The sequence below is a fragment of the Electrophorus electricus genome, chromosome 12 (assembly GCF_041902795.1).
Source record: "Electrophorus electricus isolate QZ-2024a chromosome 12, ASM4190279v1, whole genome shotgun sequence".
NCBI classification, from domain to species: domain Eukaryota; kingdom Metazoa; phylum Chordata; class Actinopteri; order Gymnotiformes; family Gymnotidae; genus Electrophorus; species Electrophorus electricus.
Window position 1 is genome coordinate 12228579 of NC_137508.1, and position 9117 is coordinate 12237695.

General features: G+C 45.2%; 2 protein-coding genes across 2 annotated transcripts; one reads left to right on the forward strand and one right to left on the reverse strand.

Moving 5' to 3' along the window:
* Nucleotides 1–1574: 1574 nt before the first annotated feature.
* Nucleotides 1575–4390, forward strand: prop1 (PROP paired-like homeobox 1). Its single transcript, XM_027002524.3, has 3 exons — nt 1575–1655; nt 2610–2836; nt 3437–4390. Exons 1-3 carry the CDS (start codon nt 1586–1588, stop codon nt 3836–3838), a joined length of 699 nt encoding a protein of 232 aa, XP_026858325.2. The 5' UTR covers nt 1575–1585; the 3' UTR covers nt 3839–4390.
* Nucleotides 4391–5625: 1235 nt separating this feature from the next.
* mcfd2 (multiple coagulation factor deficiency 2, ER cargo receptor complex subunit) lies at nt 5626–7923 on the reverse strand. The gene is made up of 4 exons (XM_027002526.3): nt 7786–7923; nt 7044–7234; nt 6215–6374; nt 5626–5773 (listed from the first exon to the last, which is right to left on the reverse strand). The coding sequence occupies exons 2-4, from the start codon at nt 7223–7225 to the stop codon at nt 5642–5644; spliced, it is 474 nt and encodes a 157-aa protein (XP_026858327.2). The 5' UTR covers nt 7226–7234; nt 7786–7923; the 3' UTR covers nt 5626–5641.
* Nucleotides 7924–9117: the final 1194 nt, after the last annotated feature.

Consider the following 9117-nt stretch of genomic DNA (forward strand, 5'->3'; position numbering starts at 1 on the left):
CACCACCCCACCCTAACACCACCACAACACCACCACCCCATCACCCCCCACCCCACCCTAACACCACCACCACCACCCCACCATGACCAACACCACCACCCCATCCCCCCATCACCACCCCACCCTAACACCACCACCACCACCTCATCACCCCCCACCCCACCCTAACACCACCCCACCACCACCCCACCCTAACACCACCACAACACCACCACCCCATCACCCCCCACCCCACCCTAACACCACCACCACCACCCCACCATGACCAACACCACCACCCCATCCCCCCACCACCACCCCCATCACCACCCCACCCTAACACCACCCCCACCACCTCATCACCCCCCACCCCACCCTAACACCACCCCACCCTAACACCACCACAACACCACCACCCCATCACCCCCCACCCCACCCTAACACCACCACCACCACCCCACCATGACCAACACCACCACCCCATCCCCCCACCACCACCCCCACCCCATTAGCCCCATCACCACCCCACCCTAACACCACCACAACACCACCACCCCATCACCCCCCACCCAACCCTAACATCACCCCACCACCACCCCACCCTACCACCACCACCACCCCCATCACCCCACCCTAACACCACCCCATCACCCCCACCACCACCCCCACCACCACCCCACCCTAACACCACCACCATTTTCATAAATACAGTCCCATATTCATTATCTAGGGATATATCACACAACATTTTGGAAATAAAGAATTGTTTGTTCATATGAGAAGAATACTGGAACCCTAGGAAAGGCCACAGTTTCATAACAGAAAAAAGTGGGAATAAATGTACACATAATTAGATTTTCTACCAAGAAATAATAAGATTTGAGAAAGGACACAGACTTCTCAGAACATTTATAATCTGTAAATACAATCTGTGCCAAGATTATTCTGCAATTAGATAAGGAGCCTTCCTCAGGAGATGTGTATGTGAGGAAGGGCTATCCATGTTAAAGACCACCATGCTGTCTAAGTTTCATATGTGCATGTATTTAGTGGTCTGTATTGATGAGGACAGAATGGAGGTAGTTTGATTAACCACAATATGTCCTGCTCAGGTTACGCCATAGAATCCGTCTTGCTAATGAAGCCCAATTTCTCCCCCTGGTGGTGACATCCATCTATTGCACGATCTGACTACTGAGCACTCGCTTTTTCGTGCAGCGGGAATGAATAAGAAACTCACAACATGCACAAATGACACAACATGCCACTTGACTGGAGTTAAACTGAGCGACGCTTTCATATATTATATTGGTTTCACTCCAGATATACAGCCCTGTTGCTGAACCGCTTACACCCACACCGAAAACAGATTTCTTTTGTGTTGCAAGTCCATAAAGCAACTTTACAATTTTGTTCCTTGAAATTGAGGGAAACTTATAGATCGGGTTGACATTGTCCGGTGTGTGTCAAACCAAGAGAAGAGCAAGCAATGAGGGGTGTGATCGCAGAATGACGTCACTGCAGGTGGTGGTGTAAAGACTCAGGTAGGCTTGTCTTATCCCAGCTCAGACCTAAAGCCCCCACCGTGGCTAAGAGAAGACTGACCATGGACCCTGTCAAGCCTCACCCACAGTTCTCCGACATGTACTCTGAAGTCATCGTCAGCTCGAGCGCAGGTAGGAACTGTCCATTTGGGTTTATATGTGACCCTGCAAGCCAGTTTACTTCTGTGAAGTCTTCGCAAAACAGTTCCTGAAAGATTGGTCACGTCAGCCTATGTGCAGACCTCGCCAGAACCAAATTATGCTGTAGACTGCAAAAAGAAAATTCTACAGAGTGTTCTGCTACGAGACCTTCTGCAGAGCTTCAAACTCTGGCCATTTCTGGCAGTGGAAAGTCTTCAGATGGGCTTTGACCCACTTCGCCTTCTGTTAGGGCGGTAAAGGAGTTCTGAATGTAGCCTATCCTCCAGGACGCTACACCTTTATATTGGGTAAAAGTAATAATTCATTTGTCTTTTGTCTTTGAAAGATGCTAACATTGTATATGGCCTCTGGTGGCATAAGGTATTTACTTGACATCATCAAATTCAGTGCCCTAACAATTTAATGGCAATGAACTAGTCACTATTCCTGCCTTTGCATACTTCCTGTTTTATTATCAGTTAGACCCAATGGTCAGAAGAGGTAAGTTCACTTAGGTTTGATTAAGTCTGACTTCTTCTGTCGACGTACCCCCCACGTTAACACTGGGAAAAAAGCCACGATTTGACAAATTAGTCACTTTTTTGGCTTTTGTTCACTTAATCTTTACTCAATCCTTCTGCCTCTGGTATCTCTCTCTCACGATATTGAGTTTAAGTGGCAAAGCCTGCAGCCTATTGGATTCCCCACCTTTTGTTTGCCAGTGTTAAGGTTCTTAAACCCTCTCTGTTCAGAGAACTGCCATTTGTGAAATGCATTCTGGCAAACCAAACTCTGCCAATCTGACCATGGCTCGTCACGCTCAGCCAGTGGGAAACGTCCTGTAAGCAGAAAGGCCCCGTCAGCAGAGATTTCGTCCTGTCAGGAGCTCTTCTTGAAGCCACACCGACGTTTGCTCTCTCAGCGAACTCTGTTAACCCCCTACAGATGTTCGGGCTCCTCCCAGGAAGGAATCGGTAGAGCCCAAGATTGGCGGGGGCCAATCGGGGCGTTCGAGACCCCACCCATCGCCATCCCGCAGGAGACACCGTACCACTTTCAGCCATGAACAGCTGGAGCAGCTGGAGGTAGCCTTCAGACACAACCACTACCCTGACATCTACTGCCGTGAGGAGCTTGCTCAGGCCACCAAACTCAATGAAGCTCGTGTACAGGTCAGAGAAGCGCACCTTCAGCCAATCCCGCACGAGGACAGCATGTAAAATATTCAATAGCTTATTGCTTAGCTGTCAGTGTGCTGCGTGCATGTATTCAATTATTCACAGGCAAGCAGGACTTCATAGAGATGTTTCCTGACTGGTTGACAGACGGATTATGCTGACATTTTTTTTGGTTGATGATTACAGAGCATGGGAAAACCTGAGAGACCTTTTTCTCAAAGCAAACATTTAATGAGAATTTCAGGATGTGTAGAGACACTTCAGCATAAATGTCCACCAAAAAATCATTTATAGCAGCTGCAATAACGGCCATGGGCAGCTGTAGTAGGGCTCCCATTCTTCTTAATATTTGCTCTTCATCGCAGCTTTGTCTCATATACACACACCCATTGAAGTCCGTACTTATCAGCAAAGGACACCATGCTATACTGCTTTGATGTATATATTCACTCCTAAGGTACTGTTTTGTGTGTGTGGGGGGGGGGGGGGGGGTGTTTTAGGGCCAGTGTGTTCTTTTGAAACAAATAATTTGTTGTGGCTCAGGTCAAACAACTCACGTTTTCAGCATCCTTTCCTGTCCCCTCACCTCGCCAGGTGTGGTTCCAGAACCGCCGTGCCAAGCAGCGGAAGCAGGAGCGTGCCAGCCAAAAAGCACTGCCACCCGGCATGCTTCCAGGGCGCGGGGCTCTCCTGGGCAGCGTGCGCGTGGGCGCGGCCACCGCCGTGAGGCCATACCGGTGCCCTCACTCCCTACCGCACATCCCCAGATTTCCCTCAGCGCTGCCCTCTGGTGGCTACTCCCCCCACACAGCGGCAGCAGCAGGCACTCAGCTGCCCTGCCCTCCAGCTCCCAATCCAGCACTGCCTGGCAGGCAGCAGGAGGACTGGTACAGCCAGCTGCGCAGCATCGGAGCTCCGGGCCCCAGCCTGCCCCACGCCTCTGTGTTTTCTCTAGCCTCCATGTCAACGCTGGAACCAGCCTGTCACTGGAACTAGAGTGGGCTGAGACAGAGAGGTCTGCAAGGAAACCCAGTAGTGCTTAAATGATCTAGTTTAGTTGGGCTTTATATGTCCTCACTGTTTCATAAGTAGCCCCTTTAAGAAAACATGTACAACCGAATACTTTGACAAAAACACCCGTGATATCACGACAGAGCCGTCGTGATGATGTCGTAGTGCTTTGCTTTTACTGCCTTTTTCATTAAACTTTTGAAACGTCTTTTAACATGTTTTATTTTAGTTCACACATCACGATGTTCTGTAAATTATTGCTATTATAAAATAATTAAATATACATTTTTTTTCAATTAATTCACAAACGAAAGCATCAAAGTGTGAAAATATAACAATCTTGATAGAGTTTGGTTTACATTCTAAATGACCGTTTTAACAAGTAGACTACACAATACTTTACATTAAAAACCTGACACCAGAATGGCTGTAGGGCCTTCCATAACATAAATTACAAGTGCTACTGGAAATGTACACAAGGATTTTAGTCAAATGTCAATTTCAGAAAAATAAATTAGCCTCGGTGCTATTGGTCAACACTGTTTGTCTTTTATGCTTGCATGCCAAGTCAGGCTGGTAAAACGCACATGAGATGCACAACAGTCTAGGCCTACCTACACCCACTGTGAGTGAAAGGAAAGCCCATGTAGACTATACATTTTCACATCACTCCCCCTAAAAAGCATTTTTAGTACAAAATCCTCTGTCCATGTTCTGCTGCACTCCACAGCTTAGTGCTTTCCTTGTGTCCACGCACCTGAAACTGAGCTGGTGTGTAACCGCAAGCAAATCACTCAAACAGGTAGTGCAGTACATTCCAGCAGCGCAAATAGGAAAGATTTCTCTTTGTGAGTGGGGTGACGAGTAGGTAAGCAATTTTGTCAGAACTAGGTCCACACTTATCATATACCTCAGACTGAAGGCAAGAACATAGATTAGCACCCTGCTGAGATATAGAATAAATATGCCCCCCCCCAAGCCTCCAACCTGCATTTCAAACAGGGGTCATTTATTTAAAACCGGGAATTAAACATGGACAGACTTTGGACAGTGATTTCTCATAGGCACAACACACATGTAGCTGTATAAATGACATCTGGCAGTATCTTGCGTGCGCTTATCTGCAATCAGTTTCTCAATTCAATGTTGTACACAAACAACCAAAAGAAATCCAGGAATGTATATACTGTTCTCAGACAAGTCAGCAACTTTACCAGCCCAATCAGCAGGTTCTCCTCAGTCAGGCGGCAGTCACGTCACTGCCATGATCTAAATACCACAGAAGTGAGCATACCTCTGACCATCATTTGCGTGAGAATGCTTCCACAAAACATAGTACAGCAACAGTAATGAAGGACTTTTGTTTACAGCAGACACATTTGGCAGTTTGCGCATTGGGGCGGGGGTTCATTCTGACAAGCCTTTCCAAAACAAATAAAGTGTGTTCAGTATTACAAAACCAGTGCACTGCATGGACTGCAAAATGCACCTGTTTTTAAATGTGTATGTCACAGTACAACCCGTGTAACCTTGTCCCATCACCATTTATTCTGATGAGATCTGAACTAGTCCTGGAGGGGCATGTCAGCTTACTGTGCAGTTTAGTAAGCGATTCTGAAGTGCTTTAGGAAGGCATGTTGGAACAGGGGAAAGATTACACCACGCAGTACTGCGGGCCTCCAGGACTTGATATGAGCATATGCACTATGTACAGATAAACTGATAGATTTAGATCATTTGATTTGTACATCAGAGGTAAACAGCGCTCACAGTAAGGCAGTAGGCACTTTATTGGAGGGACCTTGCAAACTCAGCATAGTCGATGTAGCCATCATCGTTTCTGTCATCATCTCGGAGGACTTCATCAATGAGATGGATGAGCTCCTCCTCCTTCATTGGCTGGTTCTTCCCATCTCTCTCCTGGAAAGCAACAGTAGGCACGAGTTATGATTAAAGGTGAAATAACATGCCAGTCATTGGAACGCACGCACACATACGCTTAACCACAGGAGGTTCAAAGCAGTAGTTTGAGAAATTTAACCATAGAATGTCGTCAGTCATAAAAACAGCCAGCAGACATTCTAGCAAAACAAAACTGAAATGCATCATAATTTAACATCACTGCTACATGTCAAAAATTGACATCCTTACTACGACACCCAGTCTAATGAGAATTGACAATGTATAATGTATAAAACAAATGTAAGCTGTCAGGTTGAGCAAGATGGCTAGCGTGATTCATGAGTCATGGACCACTGATTACGGATAAAGCTCCAGAGAAGAACCACTTAAACCGTATTCTTTTGAGCACTGCACCTCCCAGATCCCACCGCATCTCCCGAGATCCCAGCTGCCACTCACCTCCTTGTGTACGTGTGCGATGGCAGTGGCGAGCTCAAGGCCATCCAGCAGGTTGTTACCGTCGTAGTCGTGCATCTTGAAGTAGTGAAGCTGCAGCTCCTGTGGAGTCATGTCGGACTCCGGCTTGTCGATCACCCCGTCTAAGTGCTCCATGATGTGGCTTGAAGTGAGAGCGCAAGACAACAGCTGACTGTACAACACAAGTTCGAGCTCGCCCATGTCAGAATGGGTTAAACCAAACACTGCACACCATCACTTCTTAAACCTTAAATACATCACTGTATTAACGGAATTGCATGTTGTGTGCCATCAGAAAGAACAAGTTTGCCTGTGAGGCAAACGTCAAGGTCAGATCTCATCCACTCCTCCAGCTGTCCCCCTCCCTCATGTCGTCCTCCCGTGTCTCAAGTTAAATCTTCTGTGCTGTCACGCTGACAGCCTGTTAGACTAGCACCTCTTTTTCTGACTAAAGAAAAAAACTGATCCAAAGTGTCTTTGCATGTGCAAATAAACATCAAGACTCTTGAGGATCAACACAGGGTCCCGACTCATCATTGCTACATTTCTAACAATTGGACTGCTGAAAAATAACTGCTTTCCATTACTTTCCAAGTAGCTAGATAAAGACTGTGCTGTTAAGACCTGATTAGAGTTTGTTTGGCAGCAAGGTCATTCGGAAAGCTGGCAGAGTTCAGTACTCACTAACAAACAGCATTTCATGATATTTATTTTTAACCCTTTTTTTAAGGATTAAACACATTTCAATTTCAGTCAAGACCATCAACAGGTGTATAAGCTGTGGTAAGCCAGAACAGTCCAGGCTACTCACTCTTTGTCCTGGACCATGTTCTTGTCTAGACGGGTGATGGAAGGATACGCATTCCCTTCTTGATGGGACCCAGCCGCTTGCCCATGGTGGCTTGTGTGGGACCGGACACAAAGCATGCAGGAGAAGAGTAGCAGTAGCCAGCCCCATATACTGGCTTTCCCAAGTCTTCCTCCATACTGCATTATATAGTTCTGATAAAATACAGCCTAGGATTAAAATTCATTCTGTGCCTGTTGGTGCCTTAGCATGATTTGCTCGAAACACTTACGGGTTCGGGTTTTTTGGGGGGTGGGGGGGGGGGGTGAAGAGTGGTATAGGAGTAGAGATTTCCTTTAGAAAAGATTCGTTGCCAAGAGAACCACTCGGATTTGTGGCTGTGTTTAACTAACCAGCTACGGCATCATAACTGTCTACTAGTAAAGCAGGCAGGCCAGAATCATGACATTTAACACATAGCTACAATCCATTTCAGATAATCGGTGAAAGTTAGCCAAGCTTGAAGCAGTTTCACACATTCATTAGATATCGATGGCCCCAAAAACTGCTCTCATATATACATATGACATTATTTTCTAACTCCGATGCATTTTTGTTGTGGCTGCACAAACCCTAACCCCGTCACTGGAGAGTGACTTCAGCCCCACTGCAGATCGCATTACGTTCCTTTACACCGCGTCGGATGCTCTAAACGAATATCCATAATATTATCTTAGCGACATCGGTGAAATTCGGAACTCCTCACCTGTCTTGAAGCCCGAGTTTATTCGCAAATATTGCTACGAGTTCCCGAAACAGCGTAGCTGCTTTGAAACTCACACGACGCTAGTCGCAGACCAATGACCTGCTTCGGTAGCCGTAGTTACCTTTCACCTTATGGACACGACAGCTAAATTCTGATTGGTTTTTACAAACTACCGCGTCACTGAAGAGTCCGCGGTAATCCCACGTGTTCACTACAATCCAGGTTATATAAACCAGGTTACTGCTGAAGGAGGGATTTACATCCAGCAGCAGATAGTCTGTAAATCGATGTGCACAGAAAAGTCAGTCAGTAGTTGGTCTTCTTCAAATGGCAAACATTCACAAAGGAAATGTGAAATCTGTTTCCCGACGGCTGGAGGCTCCGCCTACTGTGTATATATTCTGTGCACTGCTTATAAACGTGTAGACTAGTCTGTCATAATCTGTCATAGATAACCTTGTAGGCAGCGTTGTTTTTCGTATTTGATGTTGCTAGCTCGTTTTGCACTGTTGTATTCATGGATAATAAAATAGTTTACGCTGTCAACCATAAAAAGACTGCAAAATTACTTGTTGCATTAAACTGCCTGTGCGCTGCTCATGAAGTACTTTTGCGATATTGTTTAGATAAATCTGTAAATTAGCCGCAAACTCGAATGTGACCCAATTTGCAGTGTTACAAAGCTAATAATTGCAAGAATTTAATATAGAAATCGGTCCTAATATGTCCACAAGATGGCACTAATAATACATTTCCGAACTTTTAATATCCTAATCATGGAAGGTTAGGCACCACACAACTAATTTATTGCCCACGGATCATTCAGCTTTTGATGCAGTTGTTATGTGTTTAAAAAGAGATACACTACATAAGGAAATAACATCTCTGGTCAAGCTATTGTGTTGCACCCCGATCTCTGACATTCTCTTCACTGCTTATGGAATTAGGTGACCACGATCTTGTAATTGATTTAGTGTAGCTAACAAACCCAAAGAAACCTTCGGTATTATGAAACGTGGCATTCCGGCATTCTTCTAAATTAACGACATGTATATGGTATTCCATTTATCGATGTGATTTAGTGGGCTACAACAATAATTGACTACGTGCATTGTATACGCAAAGTTATTAAAATGACAAATATATACTGAAGTCTAGTGTAGTTTTCTTTCTTTTTGTATTTCTTGAGTTATAATATTTAAATAGCAGGGTTTTAAAAACGAAGTGATTAATGAGTGTGTTAATTATAAAGAATATTGATTCTTTATGGAATGAATGAAATAATTTTTATTGAGCAATATGATTTCATCCAACTTAATTGAGTCATTTTAC

Excerpts from the sequence above, each read along its gene's own strand:
- prop1 (XM_027002524.3), top strand. The coding sequence starts at position 1,586 with ATGGACCCTGTCAAGCCTCACCCACAGTTCTCCGACATGTACTCTGAA. Across the intron at positions 1,656-2,609 it reads CATCGTCAGCTCGAGCGCAG|ATGTTCGGGCTCCTCCCAGG; the intron begins GTAGGAACTGTC and ends AACCCCCTACAG. Across the intron at positions 2,837-3,436 it reads TCAATGAAGCTCGTGTACAG|GTGTGGTTCCAGAACCGCCG; the intron begins GTCAGAGAAGCG and ends TCACCTCGCCAG.
- mcfd2 (XM_027002526.3), bottom strand. The coding sequence starts at position 7,225 with ATGCAGTATGGAGGAAGACTTGGGAAAGCCAGTATATGGGGCTGGCTA. Across the intron at positions 6,375-7,043 it reads AACATGGTCCAGGACAAAGA|CCACATCATGGAGCACTTAG; the intron begins GTGAGTAGCCTG and ends TCTCACTTCAAG. Across the intron at positions 5,774-6,214 it reads TCGCACACGTACACAAGGAG|GAGAGAGATGGGAAGAACCA; the intron begins GTGAGTGGCAGC and ends GTTGCTTTCCAG.